The sequence below is a fragment of the Meles meles genome, chromosome 15 (genome assembly GCF_922984935.1).
Source record: "Meles meles chromosome 15, mMelMel3.1 paternal haplotype, whole genome shotgun sequence".
In the NCBI taxonomy this organism is placed as follows: Eukaryota; Metazoa; Chordata; class Mammalia; order Carnivora; family Mustelidae; genus Meles; species Meles meles.
Window position 1 is genome coordinate 58,269,231 of NC_060080.1, and position 27,984 is coordinate 58,297,214.

At 45.8% G+C, this 27,984-nt stretch overlaps 1 protein-coding gene across 1 annotated transcript; it reads right to left on the bottom strand.

Annotated features, from left to right (window-relative positions):
* Positions 1–27,984, bottom strand: SLC1A4 (solute carrier family 1 member 4). The gene is made up of 8 exons (XM_045979972.1): positions 27,184–27,984; positions 17,446–17,488; positions 15,075–15,137; positions 13,571–13,737; positions 8,379–8,612; positions 6,311–6,505; positions 5,873–6,007; positions 1–3,864 (listed from the first exon to the last, which is right to left on the bottom strand). The coding sequence occupies exons 1-8, from the start codon at positions 27,708–27,710 to the stop codon at positions 3,630–3,632; spliced, it is 1,599 nt and encodes a 532-aa protein (XP_045835928.1). The 5' UTR covers positions 27,711–27,984; the 3' UTR covers positions 1–3,629.

Here is a 27,984-nt window from a genome sequence, read left to right on the forward strand (position 1 = left end):
CTTAAAAAAAAAAAAAAGAAGAGGAGGTAAGGAGGCTGAGGCTCAGAGGGGTTGTTGCACCTGGGGTCGCAGAGAAAGCAAGCAGCAGAGCTAGGACGGAGCCCAGACAGTGCACACTCCTTGCTGCATCACTCATGTCCTTCACGGATGCTGTGGGAAGTTCCCCTCAGGAGGCTCAGGTGAGCCCACAGAACAGCACACTTTCTGCTCACTTGGGAAGAGGCAGCTTATGGAATTGCTCCTCTTGATTTGCAGCTACATTAAAAAGCTGAAGCACTAAGTACCAATCGCAACCTTCACACACTCTTCAAAACCGAGAAGCAAGACAGCTGTCCTCCAAGGTAAGAATCTGGTCATTTAGTAACAGGACCCATCTGGCCCTTGGTCTGTGTAAACTCTGTCCTCATCCCCTTAAGCCTTGGCCAGAAATTAAAACCGGTGTCTGTACGATATGAAAAGCTGGAAATGTCCAGGTCAGAATGGGATTTGTTTCTTCAGATGCCCCAGAACCTGGAAACTAAGGCTTCCAGTATGAGCTTGTCGGATAATCTTTCATGAGAGGCTTCTAAATTCCCTAATTGTGCTGGAATGTGGTGTCATTGAAAATGAGATTATATAAAAGAAAGGGCTGGGTGTGGTGTGGATGATGGTCGAGGCCTGGGCAAGTGCCCCACGCAGGGACTTTCTCAGTAATTCTATAGACTAGGGCATTCTTCCAGCATGGGTCTCAGTTTATAGACGCTCTGTTAAGGCCTGTTGACCTAGTTGTTCTAAGAAGACTTAATTTTATGGAGGTATATAGCAAAATTACCCACTTTTTCCTGAGCCTTGCTAGTGTTGAATAGGAAGCATCCAGCAACAGCTGGACCTCAGTGACTGCCCTGCAGCAGCTTGGCCCAGCGGAGCGGGCCTACACTGCCTCAGGAGGTCAGGCTGGCTAAAAGCTGCTAGAACAAAATCCATTCAGACCCCCTCAGGTGATCCCCTAGAAAAGCTCTGTAACCTGGAACCACCACTGCAGAACACGAGAGGAAGAAAGGAACATGCAGATCCTAGCAGAAATACTGTATTCATTTTGAGGACTGCTATGTTTTAAGGCAAATGTCACATACACAAAACAGAGATGAACAGTATTTACGACAACATGATAGAATGGGGGAGATAGCTTCAGACAGTGAGAAAGTGGGATTTTCCCCAGCAGGGTTACTCTGGTCTGAAAAACAAGGAGGCACACAGCACCTTCTTCCTCCCAGAGGAAGGGGAGCTGTCCTATGGGATTTCATATAGAAGTGCCCCTCTTGGGCCCAGCACTCTGCCTATTGCCTTGCCAGGTTGCCTTGAGGAGGTGCGCTCACGAGATGGGCAGCTCTAATTTTAACGTTTTGTGAAACAACTTTTCGACACAGGAAAATCAGTTTGCAGAAGCCACAACACTGTGGTTAGGTCACTTCTATCCAAATTCAAAACTTGCTTGGAGAGCTAAAACATGGAGACACACATACATATATGCATTTGTGCGCAAATAGAGCCATAGATATATGGGAGAAGGAAAAATAGCAGAGGCAAAGGCAGAATGTTCATTTGCAATTTGGGATCAACAATGTGATTGTTTCCCCTTTCAAAAGAGAAGGGGATCAGCAAGGAGCCAGAGTGTCAAGCTTTCCAGGCAGCTCTCGGCTCAGTTCCTGGTCCCTCTTGGCCTCACAGGGGATGGGAGTGGCTTGGCTGGTTTAAAGAGATTCGGAGGGAGCTGGGCCTTCCCACTGGCCAGGCCAGCTCTGTGCCCCAGGGCTCTTCCCCACTCCTTCCACTCAGGCACACACCCCCAGAGCAGGGGCTTGACTGCCTCTGTCCCCGCCCTCCCATTCTTAACAGCACCAGAAACATATCTCCACAGCCCGTTCTTCTTCTGCAGGGCCTGGGTGACAGCCATGTCACAGCAACAGGGAAAAGAAGAAAACGCGTGAGGTGGGACATCCGAGAACTGTTAATGGCCTGTTGTGAGGTGGGTGGCCAGTGCCGGGGACCTGTGAGTCACGGGGAAGCCAGGGACCCAGAAATGTGCTGCAGATGGGATGGTTCACTCAGGAGGAGCTGAACAACATCAGGAAGAGGTTGCACTCGATACTGGCAAATACCTACGAAGAGAGCAAGCTGCATGGCAGAGTTGCGACCGCACGCGGAGAACAAAGTTCTGCTCTGAGAAGCTGTCTTTACCAGGAGCACAAGGCCTCCATGAAGAAAGGTCTCACTTGGGTAAAACTTAAGAAGAGTGTAGGTTGTTAGCACTTGCCATCCAAGAAATGAATGGGTTGTTTTTGCAGATTCACTCAGTTTGCCTCACCAGATCCCTCTGAGGTAGGTAAGAGGCAGGTGACATCAGCCCCATTTTACAAATGGGGTAAAGTGAGGCCCAGGACTCTCAGCAGATCACACTACAGAGAACCACCAACAGCCACAGTGAACGAACATTCTTGTGCTTTTCAGTCTCCCTGTCCCTGGCAACACCGGTCTTCCGGATAAAGCCCCCTCGCCTAGATTCAGACCAAGTCGGCAGGTATCTGCAGGAATGGGGACATTTGGTTTCCAGTCTTAATTTTCATCTACTAGCAGGAAAAGAAACCCAGCCCACAGCAAATTAGCCAAAGCCAGGGGACCTGGGGACCCGGGAATGAGGCACCCCACCCCAGTTAGTAAGTGGGTTTGTGTTTTCATTTTTGTTTTGCAAAATGCAGCATTTTAGGGGGCTAGCTGAATTCTATGAATGGATTAATGAGCCAGCAGATCCTGGATGTGAAGATCATGGAGGAAAAGGCCCCTCTTGGGCCTGGATGGGGATAAAGCTACAGTGTTGTCAGAGGCCAGGTCCTGGAAGCAGGAAACTTCCCTGGGGATGGAATGAGACTGAGGATGACTGTGTGTATCTGTGTGTGTGTGTCCGTCTGTCCTGACAGGGTGCTTCCCTTACCCTTGCTGGCTGCATCCCCCCTCCTTTCTCTGACCTCAGCATTTAAACTGTTTACTTAATGCTACTGACCAGAGACCCCCACAGTGCTAATGGGGTCTGTAGTATTTCCAACTGAACAATGTGCCCTGCCTCCAAGCCCACCAGTGACCAGTGAAATCAGAATCAGCCACACCTCCTGTTCACCAAGTCAGAAATCTCTCAACACCTCCAGCTCAGTGAATTCCAGCCACAGGTAAGAATTTGGGAATTTTTCCAATCACTCTGGCTCACGAGGCTGCATGACAGAGGACTGTAAAGCCCCCTAGTTTGCCCAGAAAGACCGCCAGGGCAGAGCTGCCTGCGCGCAGTGAAGGGCACCTGTGCGTTGTTCCAGGCCGTAACTGCCCGGTCCCGGGGAGCCCGATCTGCCCCCAGCCTGCAGCTCCAGGACGGGTTTCCAAAGCACACACAGTTGCACCTGTACACGGATCAAGCCACATGGCAGAGCGCCCTGGTCTCCGGTAACCAGTTCCCGCTGGGAAGCGCAATGCCTGCACGGAGACGTAATCCTCGAACCCTTGACGGGGCCAAAGCATTGCACGGGGCTAAAAGTCGGTGAGCAGGGAGCCCGCGCCCCGCGGCGGGGCGCCACCACCGGCGGGCACGCCCAGGGCCAGCCCCCTCACAGGACCGACTCCTTGGATTCCAGCTCGGGGGCGCTGGCTGCGGGGCCGGCGGGGTTCTGGTGCGTCACCAGAGGCGACGTCTCCTCCTCCGATTTGCAGTTGGGGACGGCCTCCACTTTCACTTCGCTCAGCTCCTGTTCGCCTTGCTTCCCCGCCTTCTGGTTGAGGTGGTGGAGAATGCCGGCGCCCAGCGCGTCCCCTTCCACGTTCACCACCGTGGTGGTGCGGTCCCTGCGGGGGAAGAAAAGGCAGGCCTTGCCGCCGCTGCCGCACAGCAGCCTGGGCCTCACTTTAAACTGTTTCGGTCAACATTTCCTACTCTCAGGAAAGTAACAGACCCTGATTGTGGAAAACCTGGAAAGAAGAGAAGTATCAAGAAAACAAAAGTCACCCACCCACACTTCACAACTCCCAGTGAGTCTAGTAACACCTTTCTATGGATGTATTCTACCCGGAGTAGACACCATCGGGTGAGGGTCACGCACAGCTGGGACAGACAGTGCAGACTGGGTTTCAGACCCAACTTCTCTCCCGCTTAGCAGTACACTGTGGGAACACCCCTTCTTCTTCTCTCAACACTGTGTCTCTGCTGAATGTTCAGCTTTGCCTGTATTTTACAGCAGTCGGCAAACACCCTCTCATAGCACTGTCCTTTCCAGAAGCTTGTCTTCCCACAGGTTAGTCCAATAACCACCCTCTCTCCTGAGGCTCAGAGCAAGTACAGTGCCCATTTTGCAGAGAGGGAGAAAAGTGGCAACTTGCTTGCCAGCATCAGAGAAGCTGAGGGCTGTGTAAGCAGAGGCTGCGGGGTGGTGGATGGTTCACGTGACTTCAGGTCTCTACTAGGCCATCTGCCTGGTGCCCTGTGTCCCTGTTTTTGACTAACAGTCTCTTAGAGGCCTGCCTTCCTCAGACAGAAGCAGCTGGCTCTAACACTCTGCTCCCGTCCTGTCCAACACACCAGCTCAGGGACCGAGTTCCCTCTAATGAGCTGTGTAGACAATGCGGGTCTCCATTTCACCCTCCTTGTTCTGAAGGATTCTGAGAAGTCCCTGAAAATTTCTGCGGCTTACACAAGAAGTTGGAAACGACCATTCCCAACTACAATGGGCGGAGCCTCGAGCCCAGGGCCAGACTCTAGTTTTTAGGTGATGCCATGCCTGGCTCGGGCTAGCCTGGCAGGCAGTGTCTTTTTTCACTAATGTTTACTGAATGCTCTGTCACAAGCCTGGGACTCTTCCATGCACTGTGGACATGCTAACTTATTTCATCTCCAGCCCAGCTCTGGTGTAGGTTCTATTATTATTCCCATTTGACAGGTGAACGGATCAAAGTCCAGAACAGTTCCTATCACACAACTAGTAAATGGTAAAGCTGGGATTTGAACCCAGCTACCTGGGCTCCAGGGCTCACTTTCTTACCCATATGCTCACTGTCCAACATTAGCACCTCAGGTGACCTTCCCTATGAAACAAGAATTATTTTATTCCTAAAGAAGGTATCAAATGACTCAAGGAGTCCACACCCAGAATCAACACTCACTGTTTTCTGCCTCTACAGGAGCCCTGGTGATGGTGGCCTGAATCATATCTCCTTCCTAACTCCTCCTCCCCTGAGCTTAATCCACTCATATCAGCTGGGTTCATCTCTACTTCCCTTGATGAAATCACTCCTCACAGGTTTCAGGCCAAGGACAATCATTCCCAAAGACTCACTGCTCGGATGGCTTTGACTCCTATGCAGCCAACAATCTCCATTAGATCCTGGTCCCCAACTTGGGCCTGCACTGGGGGCCCAGCCTGGGTCTTGGACTCCCATTTTCCTGGATGCTGTAACCAAGTTCTCAGTAATGACATTTTGTGGTCATTTATGGGCCTTATACTGTTTAATTTTTCCTAAATTTTGTCTTGCCTGGGACACCTGGGTGGCTCAGTTGGTTAAGGGTCTGCCTTTGGCTCAGGTCATGATCCCAGTCCTGGGACCAAGGCCTGCATTGGGCTCCCTGCTCAGTGGGGAGGCTGCTTCTCCCTCTGCCTACTGCTCCCTCTGCTTGTATGTGTGCTCTCTCTTTTCTCTCTCTGACAAATAAATAAAATTATAAAATTTTGTCTTGCCAGCTCAACTCCTTCACAAGGCATGTCTGAAGTGTCTCTTCTCCCAGACATAGCGGGATGCCAAGCTCCTAGGGAAGGCACCACATACTTTCTTTTATTCACTGCCCTTAGGACTTGCTACTTACACAATCCAGTCCACAGCCAGGATCAGAGAAAGGTCATGAGTGGGCAGGCCGATGGCCTCCAGGATAATGGCGATGGTGAGGACCCCTCCAGCTGGTACGCCTGCTGCCCCGACACTGGATGCTGTGGCTGTCACTCTAGGGGATGGCACAGACAACTAGCCATTAACACAGAGCATGGTGTGGGCACAGAGAAATGCAAAATACGGCGGCTATGGCTTCGAAACCAAAAACCACACAACCCTAGATGCTGCCAACTGAGCCCTCCAGAGATGATTCACTCTCTTCAAGTAATGAATTCATGCTGTCATTTTCCAAATGGGACCTCCCCAAGTCATAGTGAGATTGGTATTCATGACGTGTTTCAAAGGAAATCACACACACAACAAAAAACCCCTCAAGTTTTGACCCAGACCTAAGGATGAAGAATAATGAACTTACAGAATCGTGAAAATCTGTCCTGCCTTCAGCTCGATGTTGTTGAGCTGGGCAATAAACACCGCGGCCACACACTGGAAGATGGCTGCCCCATCCATGTTCACAGTGGCCCCGATGGGGAGGATGAACCTGCTGATCCTCTTGTCCACACCGTTGTTTTCCTCAATGCACTTCATCATGGAGGGGAGGGTTGCTGAGCTGGAAAGGGAGAAACGGCCAACCGTGACAACAGTCCTTTCCAGCCCGGCTAAGAGACTACTCAGCGCAGACCCAGGAATAGAGCAGTTAGCATCATCCTAATGTCTATTTTTTTTTCCCTTGAAGAAAGAGAAAAATTGGAATTGTTTCAAAGCTTCTGTCATGGGCACCTGGGTGGCTCAGATGGTTAAGCATCTCCCTTCGGCTCAGGTCATGATCCCAGGGTCCCGGGATTGAGTCCCGCGTTGGGCTCCCTACTCAGCAAGGACCCTGCTTCTCCTTCTGCCTCCTTTTCTCTCTCTCATGAATTAATAAATCTTTAAAAAAAAATTTTTTTTTAAGATTTTATTCATTTACTTGAGAGAGAATGAGTGAGAGAGAGCATGAGAGAGGAGAAGGTCAGAGGGAGAAACAGACTCCCCAAGGAGCTGGGAGCCCGATGCGGGACTTGATCCTGGAAGTCCGGGATCATGACCTGAGCCGAAGGCAGTTGCTCAACCAACTGAGCCACCCAGGCGCCCATTAATAAATAAAATCTTAAAAAAAAAAGTTTCAGTCACAATGTGCAGTAATGTCAATTCCTGAAGGATTCAAAATCGGACCCTCTAGATTTACCTGTTACGTTATTTACCTGGATACACCTGTTCCAAATATTTCAAGAAACACCACACTGCCTCATGGTGCAAAATGTTCTTAAGACAACAAAGAACCGTTTATTCCATATGTGCATCTCCTCTCTTGAATTGTTCCTCTCCCCGCCTCCCTCCCCCCGGAAGTAAAAGGCAAACTATGACTTTTTTTCCTTTTTGGCCAAGAAGTGGCAATGGCTGTGAGAGCCTGGAGAGGGACTGTGTTCCTGGATAACTGGAAGAATAAGTCCTACGCCCTCCAGCCAGCCCCGTGGGAGGCTGCCACAGCTGAGAAGCAGATTTATTTCTAAGCTACAGAAACTTACCTCCCTAATTCTTTTTACCACCCCAGCACGTTATCACAGAAATAGCCACTGAGGATGGGAGGAAACATGCAGTAGAGAGGCAAAAACCAAATCTGTGAATGCAATGTGCTGCCATCCTTTGATCGTTTTCCTTCTTTCATCCTTCCTTCCTCCCTTCCTTCCTGCCTTTCTTCCCTCCTTCCTTTCTTTCTTTCAGATTTTATTTATTTGTTTGAGACACAGAGAGAGAGAGGACAAGTAGGGGGAGCAGCAGGCAGAGGGAGAAGCAGGCTCCCTGCTGAGCAAGGAGCCTGATGCAGGACTCCATCCCAGGACCCTGGCATCACGACCCGAGCTGAAGGCAGATGCTTAACCAGCTGAGCCACCCAGGCGTCCCTTTAAAAGTTTTCTTTAACACACCTGGAAAGCCCAATTTTTTGGAAGGATTTCCAGTAATGACAAAGTGCATCTTTTGTACTAAATTAGATAATCCCACAACACTGTGGACTCCCAGAGAGCTAAGCACCTGTTCCTCACCATGATACCTTGGTCTTATTTTATGATTCATGCATTTAGAGGGAGAACTGGGCAGGCATCATTCTAGAAACTTCCCTGTAATGAGTTCTGAGGTAAGTGATTGCCTTCTTTCACTCAGGCAAAGGTCTTAGTAATTAGGGTGAGGACCCACAATTGGGTTAAGCAATGATCTGACCTCTAAGGAGCAAGAAGGAAAAGGGAATGAGATGATCCCTCATTCTGGCAATCCCAGAAACCCACTTCCATAAAAGTATGCGGCTGGTAATTCAAAAAAACCAGACAAGACCAATTCAGACTTTCCAAGAAATTAAAACGTGTCAAGATGCTGGTTGTGCATCTACAACTGGACTCACCTGGTTCCACATCACTATGGCTCAGAGCAGCCGAGAGCACCCGACTCACCTGGAGCAGGTGGCAAACGCTGTTGCAAATGGTGTGAGGAGGCCCAGGAGGAACCTGAATGGGTTTTTTCGTGTGAAAACAAAATAAATAAGCGGCAGAACAATTCCTCCATGAATAAAATGGCCCAATATAGATGTGAAGATATATTTCCCAAGGCTGGTCACCAGCACGATGATGTCCTTCATTTCCAAAATCTTGCTTCCAACCAGGAACATGATGCCCACAGGTACATACCTAGGGCATGAGCACAGGTACCTGTCAGTAAGAGTGATGTGATGATGGGCCCAGAAGATCCAGGCCCTTCCTGATACCCAGCACGGGACCTTTCAACTAAGTGGTCTTCGTTTCTCCCTAGGACGATTCTAAGGGTGCCTGGCTGGTTCAGTCAGGAGCACACACAACTCCTGTTCTCACGGTGGGGAATTTGAGACCTAAATGGGGCATGGAGCCTACTTAAAAAAAAAAAAAAAAAAAAAAAAAAAGAAGGACGATCTCTCTAGAATGATCCTGAGGAACTGAAAAGGATGGACCCATTTCATAGGCTGTGAAACTGAGTAAAATTAACATGATAAATCACCATGGGTCATAGAGTCAGGATCAGAACTCAGATTTCTTTCCCCTTGGATATGTTATGCTCTTTTTAAAAAAAAATTTTTTTTAAAGATTTTATTTACTTATTTGAGAAAGAGAGAGAGGGAGAGACCACAAGCAGGGGAAGAGGCAGGGGGAGAAGCAGACTCCCTGCTGAGCCTGATGTGGGGCTCGATCCCAGGACCCCAAGATCATGACCTGAGCCAAATGCAGATGCTTAACCAACTGAACCACCCAGCCGAAGGCAGATGCTTAAACAACTGGAAATATTATGTTCTTAAGAGAGGGATGCTACCAACCACATAGGCTGCCAAGTGGAAAGCCGAGGAACTCAAGATCAAAGCCTCTGGGACTGAGAATTTGACTTTCAGCCTTGGTCAGTCTTGTTCTGAGAACGTAGAAACACAAAAGACTAACACCTATTTTGCAGAATTGCTGTGATACAGAATTGAGCCAAAGCTGGGACTTTTGTTAAGTTTTCAGTTCTTTGTGGTTTGGAAAACATGATTCCGTGGGAAAAAGTCATTAACAATGACCCTCAGGGAACACTCCTCGAACGTGAAGATTTTTTTAATGGTGAGACAGGAAGAGGAAAGGGAAGGAATGAACTATGAGAGCTACAAAACCCCGTAAGTCAGCTGTTTTGAATTTAATGTAAATTTAGGAAGAATTTTATAACCAGTGACTTTATTTGTAAGTTTCAATCACACAGATAATAATATCACAAATTTGAAAGAGTTCAAAAGGACAAGTGTCCCTTCCACATTTGCCTCCCAAGTACTCAGTTTCCTTCCCTGGAGATAGCCACTGTCACTGGTTTCCTGAATTTTCTTTACAGAGATATTCTAAGCCGTGTTATAATGTTAAATTTCATAGCAGCTCATGAATGCATTCTCCTTTCAAAAAAATTAAAACACAGGTTAGGCCCAAATCCTCTTTCGGCATTCATGTCAGATCCCTCCTTAGATAACTACTCCCACTTGCTATGCATTTAGATACATCCGTATGTATATAAATATCTAATATATCTATAGATATCTATATATCTATATATATATAATATCTAAATATCTATGTATTTATTTTGAACCTCACATTAAATCTCTGAGATCTTTTCATGTCAATAAATGGAAATCTACCTCATTTTGTCTTTTTAAATTGTGGCAAAACATGCATAGCATAAATTTACCATTTTAACCTTTTTTAAGTGTGCACTTTAGTACATTCAAGTTTCAAGTACATTCATATAGCTGTGCAGCCATTACCACTATCCATCTATCCATGTCCTGTATGCTTCCATGTCCTATACTGAAACTATGTATTCACTAAACAATAACCTCTTGTGTCCCCAAGTGGTTCCTGGGATAACCCCCAGTGGTTCCACAATAACCCCACTTGCGTCCCTGTGGTTCCTGGGAACCACTGTTCTGTTTTCTGTGTCCATGAATTTGACTATTCCAGGTACCTCTTGTAAATGGAATCATAACAATATTTGCCCTTTTGTGACTAGCTTATCTCACATAGCATCATGTCTTCAAGATTCATTCATGTCAGAATTTCATTCTTTCTTAAGGCTGAATCATATTTCACTGTATGTATATATCACGTTTTGCTGATATCAATGGACATCTGGGTAGTTTCCACCTTTACCTTTTTTAAAATATTAGCCTCAGGGCGCCTGGGTGGCTCAGTGGGTTAAGCCGCTGCCTTCGGCTCAGGTCATGATCTCAGGGTCCTGGGATCGAGTCCCACATCCGGCTCTCTGCTCAGCAGGGAGCCTGCTTCCCTCTCTCTATCTCTGCCTGCCTCTCTGCCTACTTGTGATCGGCTCAGGTCATGATCTCAGGGTCCTGGGATCGAGTCCCACATCCGGCTCTCTGCTCAGCAGGGAGCCTGCTTCCCTCTCTGTATCTCTGCCTGCCTCTCTGCCTACTTGTGATCTCTCTCTGTCAAATAAATAAATAAATAAATCTTCAAAAAAAAAAATTAGCCGCAAAAATGAAATACTATAGATCATTGTTCTGCTGATGGACCTCCAGACTGTTCCCAGGTTTGCGTCATTACAAACAATGTTGCAAGCAGTCTCTTTGTGCCTACCTTGCTGTGTTCTCTAGGTAGAGACACCAAGAAGTGAACTGGTGAGTTATGGTCTGTGTATATTTTAAATTTTAGTAGATTTCAACAAATTGTTCTCTAAAGTAGCTCTTCAAATTCATAGTCCCACCAGCTGTCCAGGAGAATAATCTTTTCCCTGCACCACTGCTTCTGATCCAGGGATGACTTTGCCCATGGGACATTCGGCAATATCTGGAGATATTTTTCGTTGTCACAGCTTTGGGGAAGGGGTCACTGGCATCTAGTAGATGGAAGCCAGGGATGCTTCTAGACATCCCACCCTTTGCTCAAAACTATCCTCACTCTTATTAATGCCTGATAAGACCAAACTTCTCGTTTTCCTAATCCTAGTAAATTGGGCATCTCTTAAAATGTTTATTGGTCATTCAGGTTTCCTCTTCTATGAACTGCCTGCTCACATACTTTGTCTACTTTCTAATAGTATATTTAGTCTTTTTTCTTTTTCAACAACCAGAACTCCTTGCATTAGTGCTTCTCAGATGATCTTTGGTGTATTTTTATCCAGCTGATCATGGACCAATATTCTTATAAAAGACAAACAGAAATAAAATATTAAAAAAGTGATCAGGTGCTTGGATGTTGCAGCAATATGAAATTGCTACAAAAGTTTCTAAACACTTACTATTAATTTCCCTATAAATCTCATTGCAGACAGATAGTTTGTGAACTGGTACCAGTCTTCCAGAAACTGATGCTTTCAGATCTGTGTCTGTGTGTACATATATACATTATATGTAAATATATATAATTTTTTTCAGTAATTGTCTTCTTTTGTTCAATGTATCTTTTGTAGACAAACATTTCGTATTCTGATGTAGTCAGATTTAGCAGCTTTTTATGGCTTTTACTTTTTGCATTCATTTAGGAAGAGTTTCCATACCCCTATGTTTTCTTCTAATAATTTAGGAGACTCCCCTCCTCCCTTCTTCTTTCCTCCTTGGATAGTTTAATGTGTGAGTTGGCACCCTGAGTTTTATTGGAACAACCATGTTCATTCATTTATAAATAGTCTATGGTTGCTTTCATCCTATAATGGCAGGGTTGGTAGTTGTGTCAGAGACCACATGGTCTGCCAAGTTTGCTGAGCCTGTATTTAAGCCATTGAGGCATTATTTCTGTGAATAGTGCAGGACAGGCAGGTGCTTTGACATTTTAGTGGGTAATGAGCAAAGGCAAGAAAGCAGAAAGAGCTGCTATACGCGATCCCACTCAAACCTGGTCATTTTACACCCCAATTCTGTGTGACATACACTTGGCTGGGCAACAGATCTCCAGGGGCAGTCAGACACACAGCAGGATCTGCCTGACTGAACACCTGGTTATGTAACTAGTATTCGAATTGAAGTAATGACTATAAATTGGTTTTCAGATTGAAAACAAAAGTCTTAACATAGGAACATCACTTTCTTGCATAATTTCCTTTAATCCAAACTTTGGGAGGATTTTAGACTAAAAAAAAAAAAAAAAAAAGACAGGAAAAGAACCTGACATGTGATGAAAACACTTTTTCCTTTCTGAAAAATATTTTTCTGCCCAGAACAACAACAGTCATATGAATAGTCATGTTTGCAAATGATGGAGACAGACTCTGGAAATTTTGATTGAGGAAGATAAACACCACCAGTGGGGGCTCTGGACTTGGCCTCCTACTCAATTCCAGACTTTACTACCAAATTCCACGCTTCTCTCCTGAGATAGTTAAGGGTTGCCAATAAGGAAAATGCTTCATGTACAAAAGGATTAACGATGTTTCTGGACAATATACAAGTAGAAGTTAAAATGCATAGCAGTTTGGCCCAAGTAAAAAAGCAAGGTAAAGCTTATAAGGGTAAGGGATGGACACTGGAATTGGTAGGCTTTTTGAGAAGTCTCTTTGAGACCTCTGGTCAAATTTTTACTTGTTAGCCAGAAGTCAATCCATTGGTTTTTATTAAACAACCGTGCTTTTACTGATGTTCCATAAAGAAATATTTATGTAAAAGGAGACCATTCCAAGTTTATGTATGCATGGAGTGAAAATGAATTTGTCTTCCATGCCATGAAATATTATAAGAAAGGGCCCCTTTGAAGCTTGAAGTCGACTGTTTTAAGATAAATAAACCTTATTTTATGCAGCAGGTAGCATACTTACTGAGTTCATTGCCCCACAAGATGATATGGGCATCCTATATGATATGGATAATAGTGGAACCTCATAACTAAATTGAATACCAGGGACAGAACCATAACGGGTCACTGTGGGTGCTGAAGAAGTGACTGGTAATGATGGCACATTCCTGATTCTCTGAGGGCCTGGACAAGAGGAAGAACTGTCTCCACCTCCACCACCCCGTCTCAAGTCTGGCCCATGGTGCATCAACCACAGGCCGGGTGGCCCCACAGGCGTGACCTAAGACAGCAGACTTGGGTTCTTTTCTGGATGGCAAGAGAGAGGAGAGGGAGAGTAGCAGGCAGGCCCAACTTACCACATAATCCATGACACCAGCACCATCGTCGCCTCGTTGAAGGCATTAAAGAAACGGATGAGCTCTTCTCCTTCAGAGCCAAGTTTCTTTAGGGCCACTCCTAACACCAGTGCAAAGAGGACCAATCCTAAAATGTTCATCCCTTCGATCTCGGTGCCAATGGGGATCTATAGGATCGCAGGGAACAGAGGGTCTAAGTTTACAGCGCATTGAGTGAGAATTCAAGTAGAGGTTAGACAATAACTTCAAAGGGTTACTTTTACTTTATCAGGTAGCATTTTAAAGGCAGGACTTGAATTCATTACCCTGAGATCAAGACTTGAGCTGAGGTCAAGAGTCAGATGCTTCACCGACTGAGCCACCCAGACGCCCCCCAAGGGTTGCTTTTAAAAGAAAAGCTGGTTAATATAACATTGTATGTCAACTACACTGCAGTAATAACTATAAAAATATAAATTAAAAAAAAAATTAAAGAAGAGCTGGTTGGTGAAAAGTTCTTTCACATCGAGATTGTAACTGTGTCTCCCAAATGTCAACAAATCTTTTGTGGCTAGACTGTTAACGGTGGCCTCCTACCTGACAAATTTCACAAAAGGTTTTCAGGATATTCTTTCCTGAGTCACTGACTTAAAATAAAATATATAGATATACTATATTCCTTATTTTTTTTCCATAATGCTCAATCTCACTACTATAAGCATGTGTTGGACAGACATTTAATTCCATCAAAGCACATGAAATTCTGAATGGGAAACATACATCAGCATGGTAAAAAGAGAAAGAGCATTCTTTACGATAGATCTGAGTTCTAGTCCCAGCTCTGGGACTAGATAACTTCTCTGACCTTCAGGTTCTTCATCTGCAAGATGAAGTGAATTGGACTAATTAGTAGCTTTCGACTTTTTTTTTTTAAGTACAACTTCTCCTCAAAGAAAGGCTGGTAAAGCACAGAGCCCCTCAGCCTTGAGAAGCTGTCTGTGTGGGGTGGGGAAGGGGCAAAGTACCTTCTTCTTCCCATGACGGCTCTGTAGCAGGACCAAATAATCCTTGAGGTCCCTTGTCCCTTCCAGCTCTATCGTGAAGGCGGGGACCTCACCCAGTGTCCAGCCATTAATAGCTACTCAAAAAATATGTGTGAGCGAATGATGGCTATAGTGAGTTAAGCCTCTGAGACAAATTCTATGTATAGAGATGGGTTAAATCACCTATTCATTACGTTTCAGGACAGCAGAAGGGGTGTTATAAAATAATTTTGAAGAAAGGGACATCGTTCCAATTTGATGAAATGGATCTGCTGAAGATTCCAATGCTGCTGATGTTGGCCTTTGGCCATGTTGCTAAGTAACCTAAGGAGCAAACCCAATCTATGTTTTTCAGATAGTTCCTTCAAACCCCAGTTTTCAGCCCCGCTGAGAAGATGATGCATTATGTATGTTCCTTCAATTAAAAAGCATTATTTGCTTTGTAAGTTAATTGCCACAAGTGATCTTATAAAGAGCTTTACCTTCTCACGGGTTATATTTCCAGAGCTGGTATTGTGGGTCACCTCTCTATAATCAGTTGCATACTGGGAACAAGAGGAAGAAGAAGACATTGTCAGTTCATAGGTAAACACCGACCAGAGAAACTGAGAAAGGACTGTTGGACCTCTTGCTATTCTTATTCACGCCGAGTGTTCTAGGAATTCCTCACTTGGTTGGCCTGACAAGGGCCTCCAAGAACTGCACAAAAGTTACTTAAAACCAAGGCAGCATACACCCCAAGAGGCATCTGAGGTATCTAGGGACTCACATCATTAGGGACAATGGTTTGGAGGAAAAGGTCTGCACAATTTCATGCTGATTGTTTGATATTTCTAACAGCTGACATGTTATACTATTTGAATTTTGGTATAATTTCATAATGTTCCACTCTGTTCCAGAACTTATTTGAGCCTGAATGCTTTTTAGCACCTACTTTTTTTTTTTTTTTAAGATATATCTATTTGAGGGATAGAAAGCAAGAGTATGAGCTGGGGTAGGGGTAAGGGCCAAGGGAGAGGGAGAAGCAGACTCCCCTCTGAACAGGGAGCCTAATGCAGGGCGATCCCAGGACCCCATTATCATGACCTAAGCCAAACGCAGACACTTAACCTTTTGAGCACCCAGGTTCCCCTCAGCATCTTTCTAATCTTTCTAATCTGCTTGGTTCCCACTCTCCAAAGCAAAGGATAAGAGACAAGACGGTGTTTTCTGGTTAAGTCTTGTGGGAGACTCACTTATCAGAAGTCAAATGACTCTCCAAACTTGGGTCCTACAATCGACCTCACATACTTCTGCACAAGGGGTCTACCTATGTCAGAATGCACGACTGAATGGAGTGTCTTAGAAAATGCCTTTCCTGACCTGTTCTAAGGACTCGTTCCAGACTGTCAAGAGTCAAGAGGAGCCCATTACTGGGTACTGCTTTGTGCCTGCCTTTGATGCGGTCTGGTCTCTCTCACCTTTGATTTATCAGGCTTTCAGACAAGCAGAGGTGTTCAGCTGTCCTGTGATTACCAGTGACGGGAAACAAAACCCACCCCATGCCTTCTGTGACAGGCACTGAAAACCCCATAAACCTTTTATTTTTTTTCCCAACCTTACATCATATATATAAGCCACAGCTGTGCTTATATGCAGATTTTTAAAAAATTTTTTATTTATTTGAGAGAGAGTGAGCACAAGGGTGGGGGGGTGGAGCAGAGGGAGAGAGAGAAGCAGACTCCCTGATGCTGGGCTCTATCCCAGTCTCCAGGATCATGACATGAGCTGAAGGCAGCCACTCAACCAACTGAGCCTCCCACACACCCAGCAGAAATTTTTTTTTTACAGAGAGAGGTTGAGGGAGAGGAAGTAAATAGAAACAGAAGAGTCTGCTTGGAAAAGGCAATGAGATTAGTTCATCTAATCTAGACCTTTATACTCCTTCTCCTTATAAAGCATGGCTACAGGACGTTACTCGCAGTCTTGCCAAAATTAGGTAAAACTAGAAACAACTTGAATGTCTATCAATAAGGGACAGACAGAATAAAATTATGATATGCTCACACAGTGGAATAGGGCCATTAACATTATGCAGAAGGGTATTTACCAACATGAAAAAATGTTTATAATATGCTGCCTTAAAAAAGAGGTTAAAAACAGTTGGTTTTTATTTCTAACACGTGTGTGTGCACATGTAGAGAAAAAATGTATCTGAAGGATGTGTACCAAAATGTTAATGGGTATCTCTAGGCTGTGATTATGAGTGATTTTTAATTTCTTCCATGTTTTTGCACTTTATTTTTTATTTTATTTATTTTTAAAAAGATTATTTATTTATTTATTTGACAGACAGAGATCATGAGTAGGCAGAGAGGCAGGCAGAGAGAGAGGAGGAAGCAGGCTCCCTGCTGAGCAGAGTCCCACGCGGGAATCGATCCCAGGACTCTGGGATCATGACCCGAGCCAAAGGCAGAGGCTTTAACCCACTGAGTCACCCAAGAACCCCTATTTTTTATTTTTTACATAAGCATATGTTACCTCTATAATCAGAAAAAAGATAAAAAGTATATTTTTCAAACATTATAAAATATTTAAGAGACCCCAAAATGTGATTTAAGAGTATTTCTCAGGTGATACGAAAAATGGTGGAACCAGTGGGATATTTTAGAAAACCTTCTTGTTTGTTTTTGTTGTTGTTGTTATTTCACTTTGTTTTTCACTCCAGGGTCCACGCTATAAAAATTTAGGCCCGGGTTACCAAGTTTTGTTAACAATACTACCCCTCTCTGACCCACCTTAAATAACCCCATAGCATCATTTATACACCACCCCTGTAAGTTTCCTATTTTTTTGCAAAGCATCAAGCCTTACCGTACGGAAAGCGGCAACCACAAGGTTTGAGGGAAACAGGTTTCTGTTAGGAAAAAAAGCACTTTGTCAGTGTTCTTAAAATTCAGTGTTCAAAGTGTCCACTTTCGGATGCCCATTCCTGACAGCCCAACACACAGTGTTTCCCTCTCCCTCCAGCAGTTACTGTGGTCTTCGCTTGATCCAAGAACCCAGCTATGCCTCGGCTGCTGGGTCGCAATACTCAGAGCGCACCAATTTTTACCCTTATCTCCACTGTGGTTCTCTAGGAAAACTCCATCACTTTCCTCTCCCCTAGAAGTTAAGCCCTACTGCAGTGGTTTTCAACGGGAGTGGTACTGCCCACTGGTGGAATCCAAGGGAGCGCTTTCATTGTTGAAATAACTGGGGGGCATTCCTGCCATTGGGGGAGAGTTATAGGGGGTGGGGCCAGGTCCCAGCCACTCATTCTACTGAGTGTGGCCCTCACACATCCTAAATGTCCCATATGACATACTCGTAGATGAAAACCTTATTTATAAAGACTTAAGCCTAAACTCATTCCAAAACGAGGTTTTGTTTCTTTTTTTGGTACAATGTGAACACACACTGAATTTTCTAGGAATGTAATTACTGTGTAAAACACAGAATGAGTTTTTACTTTGTTTTGTTCAGAATGTTTCTAAAAATTGCTCATTCTCCTGGAAAATCACATCACCAATGGCAAACTGTAGGATCTGGGTTCCTTAATTACACACACCAGTATCAAGCAACAGCCTGCATTTACAGCTTTCTTATTAATGGTGACTGTAAATTCAGAAGCAAGGGCCTAACCACTTGATTTTAGGATCTCTACATATGGAAACACATTATTTTTATTATAAGTTAACTCTCTTTTTATCCTTCTGTTGAGTCACACCGTGCTTTGAAATTGAAATGCACTGAAATTCTATTTATGGATTTCATTTCAGGATGAAGGATTTTATAAAATATTTGTTGTAAAAGGCGGGCAATAGGACGGGTCAACTTAAGCTAGATTTTGAAGCCAAAATTTTTTCATGTGAACAGTTTTTGCTGAGGACCTCCTTTGCACGCTCTATGCAGGATGCTGGTCTTGATATATAACAAAATCCCAGTGACGACCCATTTGTAAAATACTGAATCATTTACAATTTGTGCCGAACATACCCATTAATACTTATTTCTGTGGCTGAGTTTACCTAGCACTGGAATCTCTAGGCAACCATTTGCAGTGCCTTTGATTTCAGAGGCAGGCAGGTCTGACTGCAACCCAGGTTGGCAAGCAATCTAAAATGACTCCTGGTAGTCACACTTTGTACAACACCCTCCCCTTGAGTGTGGGTGGGGCCTATGACTTTCATCTAGCCAACAGAATACAGCATGCTGATGGGATATCATTTTCATGATTAGGTTACATAAAATTGGGGTTTATTTCTTGCTGTTAGACTTTATTGCAACTCATTTTTTAAAAGATTTTTTATTTGTTTATTTGACAGACAGAAATCACAAGTAGGCAGAGAGGCCAATGTGGGGCTCCATCCCAGGACCCTGGCATCATGACCTGAGCAGAAGGCAGAGGCTTTAACCCACTGAGCCACCCAGGCACCCGCAACTCATTCTTTATTAAAACTCACTGACCTGGGGGCACCTGGGTGGCTCAGTGGGTTAAGCCTCTGCCTTCGGCTCAGGTCATGATCTCAGGGTCCTGGGATCGAGCCCCGCATCAGGCTCTCTGCCCAGCAGGGAGCCTGCTTCCCCCTCTCTCTGCCTGCCTCTCTGTCTACTTGTGATCTCGCTCTCTGTCAAATAAATAAGTAAATAAATAAAATCTTTAAAAGAAAAAAACAACTCATTGACCTGTACATCTAAAATGGGTGCATTTTACTATATTTAAATCGTATCTCGTATCTGCTTAAAAGGCTAAAAAGTGAGATACAGTGCTAACTGCAAAGAGTTTACAACCAAAAAAATATATACTTTCAAAGGGTAACCATACTTTCTATAGCTCAGCTCTTGGATATTAGTCCCTGGGAAGGTACCACCTGGGGGCAGTGAGATGTAGCAACCATAAAATCACCCTCCTTTCCCCCTGGTCCCTCTAGTTGTCACAGAGCAGGTGCAGTCAGTCCCTCCTGCCCATACTAAGGGCAAGGAGCCGAGGCTGTAGAGTAAAGCAAAAACACTTCTCTGCACTCTTCACAAATTACATCCTTGGTATTGTATCTAAAAAGTCATTACCGTACTGAAGGTCATTTAGGTTTTCTATGTTTTAGAGTTTTGCGTTTTACATATAGGTCTGTGACCCTATTTGAGTCAATTTTTGTGAAAGGTGTAAGGTCTGTGTCTAGGGGTCAGATGACTAGCTGTTCCAGCCCAATTTGTTGAAAAGATTATCTTTGTGCCATTGTATCGCCTCTACTTATTTGTTAAAGATCAGTTGACTGTATTTACACAGGCTCTCTGTTCTGTTCCATTGATCTATTTGACTGTTCCTTCCCCAACACCACACTGTCTTGATTACTGTTGTTTTATGGTAAGTCTTATATAGTCGGGTAGTGTCAGCCCTCCGGCTTTGATCTCCTCTCTGCAAGCTTCTTACCCCCTTCCCTTTGGCTTTTAAACACAGACACTGCTATGAAGGAACTCTAGCTTCCTTACTCCTGAGCTCTCCTGCATTCAGAGATCAGCTGCTTGTCATGCAGGTAGGTTTGCGCCTCACAGCTCTGTCTTTAGGCTCACATTCACACAATAACTCTGGTGTGCTTTCAAAATAAGAAACATTTGAGCTGGAGGAGATTTTAGAGGTGGTCAAGATCGACACCCTTATTGAACACATGGGAACACCAAGAACCCGGAGACATTATGCTGGCTTACATCTCCCATTCAGGCTCCATACCTAGACTAACATCATCCAATATGGTAGCCATTGGTTGTTGGACACTTGAAACATGGCTGGTGCTAGGGAAGATCTGAATTATTTTATTTACATGTAAATGAGTTAAATGTAAACACTTGTGGCTGTGTCTCTCCTACTGGACAGTGCAGATCTTGGGAGTAAGAAGGAGCAAATGGTCTTTCCACGCTTCACATTTACACAGTACCCGATTTCACTGGGTGTTAAGAGGGCTTCAAATCGCTGAGCTCTTCAACTTACACAAATTCTCAAATATTTCCTTTTTCTGTTATTGGATCCCTAGAAATTTACCTAAATTACATAATACCAGATCTACACTGGACCAGTTTCTCTAACATTAGTAGGGTGTGAAAGCAATTTACTAGTTAAAGCCAGTATTTTATAAAATATGCAATACATTAGACAGAATTGAAAAAACCTGCATGTATCACATTTAAAATGCTGTTTTGGCACTTGTTTCATGTTGCGTTTGGGGGCGGGGTGGGGAGGGGGTAGATGTGTACTGAAGCCATAATTTAAAGTACAATTCTTAGAGTAGGTCTAACTCAAAAACATCTGCAAAAATATCAAGTCCATACTAAATTCAGAGTCCACGTCAGACCAAATTAGGAAAGAATGAATGGACAAGCCTTTCCAGTGCTATAGGAACCTTTGGGTACATTACTTAAACCGAGAACCTGGTAGGAGAGGAGGCTGAACTTCTGTTAGTGGTGGTGAACATGCACGCAGCTCACACAATGAAAAACTTCAAAAATGTTCCTTCTTTATACATCTGGTACTGTTTGCTCTTCTGATCCTATTTGTCAAGGGTGGTATGCATTTCCCTGTCCTATAGGAGAAGAATGGAAAACAATTTACTGTTGCTTAGGTATATTTTTTTGTTCCAGAAATATTTCCTCTTATTTAAGTTCAAAAATTCTTTACTGAATTTATGAAAATTTCAAAGACTGTTCAGAACAGGATATAGCATGGTATGTACACCTGCTAAACATTTATTATCCTTAGTGTTTATTGTTACAGAGTCGGTTAACAGGGACATGCCCCTTCAGATCTTGGTACCCCCCACAAGGCTGGAAGCAGAGGAAGGGCTGGGGGTAGTGCGCTCACACTGTGGTGAAGGGAGGGGGCAGGAGAGTAATTTATCCTCTTTTTGAGGCCCATCTCCAGTTTTAGATTCCAGATGGAAAGGTTAATGCCAGGCCCCTGGCGTGGGGGACTTTTCCGGAAGTAAGATTGAAAACAGTTTTAATTCTCGTAACAAGAGGCCTGGGGCTATCCCTGAGGGGCAGGGACACTTGACGGTATCAGCAAGACACTCCAATATTAATTCACTTAATCTTCATAACAAATGCAGGTAGTAGATACTATTATTAGTTTCATTTTACAGATAAGAAAATTGAGGCAAAGAGAGGCTTAAAGACTTGTCCACACAGCTAGTAAGTGGTAGAGCTGGATTCAAAATCAGGTAATTGATCCCAGTGTCTGCTTTTAATCACTGCCCCCCCACCCCCCCCACCCCCCCCCACCCCCCCCACCCCCGCCCAACCTCACTGGGTGTATGCTCTTTTCAGTCTCAGAACTATTCAGGTAGTCTCCTGGGTGGCAGAAAGAAAGGTGTCAAGGTAAAACCTTTTATTATTTTTTTAAATAACACGCTGCCACTTTTCCCTTTAGTGACTAATGGAGAAACCTCCATTAATTTGGATCCGTGTGGGGCGCCTGGGTGGCTCAGTGGTTTAAGCCGCTGCCTTCGGCTCGGGTCATGATCTCAGGGTCCTGGGATCGGGTCCCGCATCGGGCTCTCTGCTCGGCAGGGAGCCTGCTTCCCTCTCACTCTCTCTGCCTGCCTCTCTGCCTACTTGTGATCTCTCTCTGTCAAATAAATAAATAAAATTAAAAAAAAAAATTTGGATCCGTGTTAGATTTGCTAAGAAACTTCCTCTTGCCTATAGAAGAGAGACATAGGCTTAGGCCAAACAGCCTCCCATGACCAACAGTTAAAAGAATTATTCACTATTCACTCTCTTGACTGCAACCTAGGGACTAAGATTAGAGCTTAGTCTCTGATACGTTTCTTTGAAGCTATTAAAGAAATGTGTTCTTTGCAAGTTGAGAGGCATCATATTCACACCCGTCCTTGACCAGGAAAGTCAGTCCCTCATGCCTCCCTCTGTGAAGGGAAAGGCTCAGAGCACTGTTCAGTGTTGAAAAAATGAGCACAAGAATTAAACAATAAAGCCTAGAAAACTGGGCAACAGGTAAAATCTCACTAGTATCTACCAGGCACAGGGCTGTGCCCTGCTATACTTTTGCAAAAGACAGTGGCCTCTGGGAGGGAGACAAACCATAAGAGTCTCTTAATTTCAAGAAATAAACTGAGGGTTGCTGGGGGGGGTCGCGGGGAAGGGATGGGGTGGCTGGGTTATGGACTTTGGGGAGGGTATGTGCTATGGTTAGTGCTGTGAATTGTGTTTAGACTGATGAATCACAGACCCGTACCCAAGAAGCAAATAATACATTATACATTAATAAAAAAAAAAAAAAAGACAGTGGCCTTGGGCCATTCTTCTGGATGCCAGTGCAGACAGAGCCCTAGGCCCAGGAGCTGTCCCTACCTGCCACCTTTGCAGATAAGCCTCTGGTTTTCCAACTGAAAACTACAAATTTTAATACCCAAGGGAATGTTAGAAGCCAGTTCTTTCCACTTACAGCTGAAGAAAATTGAGGTCGACTGGTCAACTTTAGAGACCACAAATATGTAATACAGGGGCCGGGGCAGGGGGCAGGGGGCAGGGGGTGGGTGTGGGTGGGGGGGGATGCAGAAACTGCAATGTCAGAGAGGATACATAAGGATTTCTGCTCCCTTTTAGAATGGAAGGATCTTCTAGGTTCAGTTTTGACTTTTGTACATTTTCCAAATTTCCTACGTGTTTTTTTTTTTTTAAGATTTTTATTTATTTACTTGAGAGAGAACATAGAGGGAGAGTGAGAAGGAGAAAAGCAGACTCCCTGCTGAGCAGAGAGCCTGATGCAGGGTGCAGGGCTCGATCCCAGGACTCTGAGATCATGACCTGAGCCAAAGACAGATGCTTAACCTACTGAGTCCCCCAGGTGCCCCCCAACTTTTTCCCCGCAGTGTTGATTCTCTTAGTCCAAAACATAGTAACTGTTCACTTCTTTTTCTGCAAGCTCCATGTAGTTCCCCAAATACCTAAAAACGTAAGCTTCAAGTCATCCTGAGCTCCTCCAAACATTCCCTCCCCCCAACATTCATTCTCTTTTCTTTCAGACTATGAAAAGAGGGCCATCCCCATAAGTTCATGTGAAACAAAGACAACTTCCTGATAGCTCTGTAATACCACTCGGTGTATAACCAGAGCAAGCAGAATGGGCCTGCTCTGGACTAACAGCTTTACAAACGTTAACTCATGTAACCCTCAGAGGAACCTTCCAAGGTAGATACTTTGAGGATGCCGGTTACAGAGATGAGGAAGCTAAGACACAGGGGTTAGGGACATGCTCTAGGACTCACAATCAGTGAGCCTTGTTAGGGACCAAGAAGTTCCATAATGAGTTCCTCATAACCTGTTTCCCGGTCTTTTTGGTGCTGCATCTGTTTCATTTTGGAGGAATAGTCACAGCTTGAGCACTTGGGTCCCACCCAGTTCTGAGAGTCCTTTGCTGTTCTGGGTCCCCAGGCATAAAGCTCTGGGCTGCTCAGGAGGAGACTGGGACTTTCCCACCTGCCAGTTGCTTTCCATCACCCCTTCTCAGTTCTCAAAGGGCCTGCCTCTAACACCTGTGCCTCACAGACGCTCCCTGGCCTTTGTTATTTCTAATCCATTGTGTGTTGGGAAATCAAACCACTCACCAAAGGCATTCTGAAAACCTTCTAAAAGTTATAATGAATGTCTATGAGCTTCATTTCTTTCTGACTTGTAGTTCCATCTTGAGAGAAATTAGAAATCGTAGCAGAGAGACCCCGAGGAGCACCCCCACCAGCAAAGCCTGGTCATCAGAGTCTCTCTGATGAGAAGTCAGAGACTTCTCCCACTGCTTCTGGGTGTTTGAGTTCTGGGCAGTTACCTGGTGACAGCCCGCAGGATAACTGAGGTGGTTGCCAGCCGGCTCACTTCATTCAGTGCCCACAGGCAGAAAGGACTGCGCCCTGCCTCTGCCAAAGAACATGCCCAGAGTCCCACAATATCAGCATCTGCGGGGTTTCTTTGAAGGAAGCAAATTTAAAACTTTGACCCAGGGACCCAGGAAGCACTGAGGTTATGGCTCAAAACTCAGTTCCCTCTCACCAGCTCCTCAAGGTGAAAGCCAATCAGAGCAGCAGTACACAGGCCTTCCTTCACTGCCGGGGTTCAGGTCCTCTGTTTAGAGCAAGTGGGCATCTGCTCTGACCCAAATCACAGTCTTACCTGATGCCCTTTTGGCCCAGAGCAAACATTTCTGCGATGGCTGGACTAAATCAGCACCATGACACCATCACTACAGCAAACTGTCTTGGGGGAGGGAAGAGTGGGAGAAACAGAGCCCTGAATGCTGGGGCACAAGACCCATATTTTCACTAATCCCTCTTTTGATAAACCACTCTGTGACCTTGAGCAAATCACTTAATCTCTCAGTTTCCTCAACTGTAAAATAGGATCATACCACCTGCCTTACCTTTATCCATGAGCTGCTGGAGGCTCGCTGTAAGAAGTCTTATGAAAGGCTGCCTATTCCCAACAAGTCACAACAAAGGTTCTCTTAGTCCTTTCCAGCACCTGCAGCCCAAGTCACTGAAAAGTCTGCACCCAGACAGACCACTAAGCCATGATGCTGGGTTACCGTTCACTTCCCCCTTTTTTTTTTTTAAGACTCCATCCATGGGGGCGCCTGGGTGGCTCAGTGGATTAAGCCGCTGCCTTTGGCTCAGGTCATGATCTCAGGGTCCTGGGATCGAGCCCGGCATCGGGCTCTCTGCTCCGCAGGGAGCCTGCTTCCTCCTCTCTCTCTGACTGCCTCTCTGCCTACTTGTGATCTCTCTCTCTCTGTCAAATAAATAAATAAAAAAAAATAAAATTAAAAAAAAAAAAAAAAAGACTCCATCCATGTATTTGACAGAGAGAGTGAGCACAAGCAGGCAGAGTGGGAAAGGGAGAAGCAGGCTCTCCACTGAGCAGGGAGCTTGATGCGGACTGATCCCAGGACTCTGGGATCATGACTAGAGCCAAAGGCAGATGCTTAACCTACAGAGCCGACCTCACCATACACTTCAGAAGCAACGGCTGTAGGGCTTGGTTCTAAACCTAGAAAACCACAATCAGGAACTAAGATGTCCTTCCTGAGATAGGTGGTAATAAAGTAACCCCTCACCCTATCTTGCCCCCTTTGGAGGCTACTGTCCCTCTTTTGGAGATAAAAGAATGCTACTGAGCCTCCCTCTGGGGTACCACCAGCAGGTCAGAGCTGGGCATCCATACTTCCTTTCCAGGGCCACTGACCCCTGCAAAAAAGAATCTTTTAACCCCATAACCACCTTCCCTCCTTGAGAAAGCTGACTAATAGGTGAATGTAATAAGCCAAAGGCTTTCTCAACCTTGGTAGACTTTGTTTTCAGCACCCACCTAAAAGCCCCAAAACTTTAAGGGTTCGAAAGACTCCAAATATCAAGCTGCTAGATGCCAAAGGCTGTGATCATATCAAAGTCCTAATAGGCCACCTCCACCTGCCTTTTTGGTAAGAACTTTTTGAACCTCAATGGAGGTTGTGTGTGTGTGTGTGTGTGTGTGTGTGTGTGTGTGTGTTTAATACAAAAGCCTTGGACTTTTTATTGTTTTTGTTGTAGTTTCAAATGAACACACTCTCAAGTGGCAGACAGTGATCACATTTTCCAGAGGAAGAAAAGGAAATAGCAGGAAGCCAAGTAACTTTGCCCAGGGTTTGCTGTTTTTCACAGACTGAGCCATGAGGAACTCTGCCTCAGTGACTCCAGACAAAACATACCTCCAAGGCTCCGAATCCAGAATTTTCGGAAACCTGGAGAAGGAGCCAGCTGAGCTCCTCACTCAGCTGAACTTGGCCAGGACGGTAAATTCCCCCAGTCTGCAATTTTCCAATCTGTGAACTCTGGGCTAGCGGAGAAACTGAGAGAGGCAGAGGTTTCGGAAAATCCAGAAACAACACTGCATCTCAAGGGATAAAATGCAACTTCTAGGAGTCACAAAAAGCAAGCAAACTCCTTCTCCTCTAGAACTCACTCTTCCAGAAATAAAGCTCCTTGAAACTCACAGTATTCTACAATGGTCCTGACTATGGGGTGGCCAGCAACCTGTCCCAAGCCCCCCAAAGAGCCATGTTTCTGGGCAGTGGGCCTCATACCACTAATCCCAGCCTCGTTATCCTTAGGTCCACTGAGGAGCCTTCAAAAATTGCCACCTTCCTCTCAGCCAAAGGGCTGAAACAGGGAAGGCCAGAGATTACAGCTGAGGATGATACAGGCAAAATCTAACTAATGCTCCCAGAAGCTTTCGGGCATCGTGGGGAAAAAACAGGGTGAAGCTATTGGGGTGTGGTTGGAACGTTTTTCCTGGTAAGGGCAGCCAGATGGTATAAGGAGTACAGCACAGGTGAGACACTGTCTTTTCCCTCACACACACTCCACCTAACGGTAGGCTGGTTCATCACCCGCAGCCGATTAAGAATGAACTCTTAGCAATTTATGAGGGTGGTGTGTCCCTGTGTGTGTGTGTACCCGCGCGCGCACTGGAGTGCATTAGAGAGCTCACTGTGCACTTGGCGAGGTGCGGGGGGGGGGGGGGCGGGGGGGGCGTTACCTGGCCAGGTCGAGGAATGAGTCCACTGTCTCTTTGGGGACCGGAGGGGACCCCGACTCCTCCAGCCCCAGGTCGCTGGACTGGAGGGTCTGTGCGCCAGAGCCGGGCTTGATGATGAACGCCAAAGCGACGGCGAGCGCCGAAGCGCCAAGCGTGGTGAGGCCGAAGTAGGCGATGGCGATGCCGCCCAGGCGCCCGAGAGAGCTGGCGTCGAGGGAGGCGGCGCCCGACACCAGGCTGCAGACAACCAGCGGCAGGATGATCATGCGCAGCATGCGGAGCAGCATCTCGCCGGGGAAGGACAGGTAGGCGACTTGCGCGCGGGTGAGGCCAAGCCCGCGCAGCGCTGCGCCCAGCCCAGCGCCCGCCACCACTCCCGACACCGTGAGCAGCACCAGCGCGTGCCGCCGTAGGAAGCCCGCGCAGCGCTGCGCGCGTCCCGCCGCGGATCCCGGCGCGCCAGGCCCTGCTGCAGGCCCCGGCTGGGCGCCATCCAGGTAGCCGTTGGTTTCGCTACTCTTCTCCATGGCGCTGCCCGCGGCCCCAAGCTGAAGGAGGCGGGGGACTTGGCTCTGGGATAAGCTGGGAATCTCAATGAGCGGATCTGCCAGAGCGTCCGCAGGTTGTACCTCGCGGGTTCTGGGAGACAGCCCGCGGGGAGCTCCCGGCGTGGGTGCAGAAGCAGGTGGGGAAAGGACCAGGAGAGGCGAAGGAGAGCAGGCTGGAGCCCCGGCCTGAGTGGTTCGCGCCGCGCCCAACCTTCCCACAGGAGCCGCCGGCTGGAGATGATGCAACGCGGGA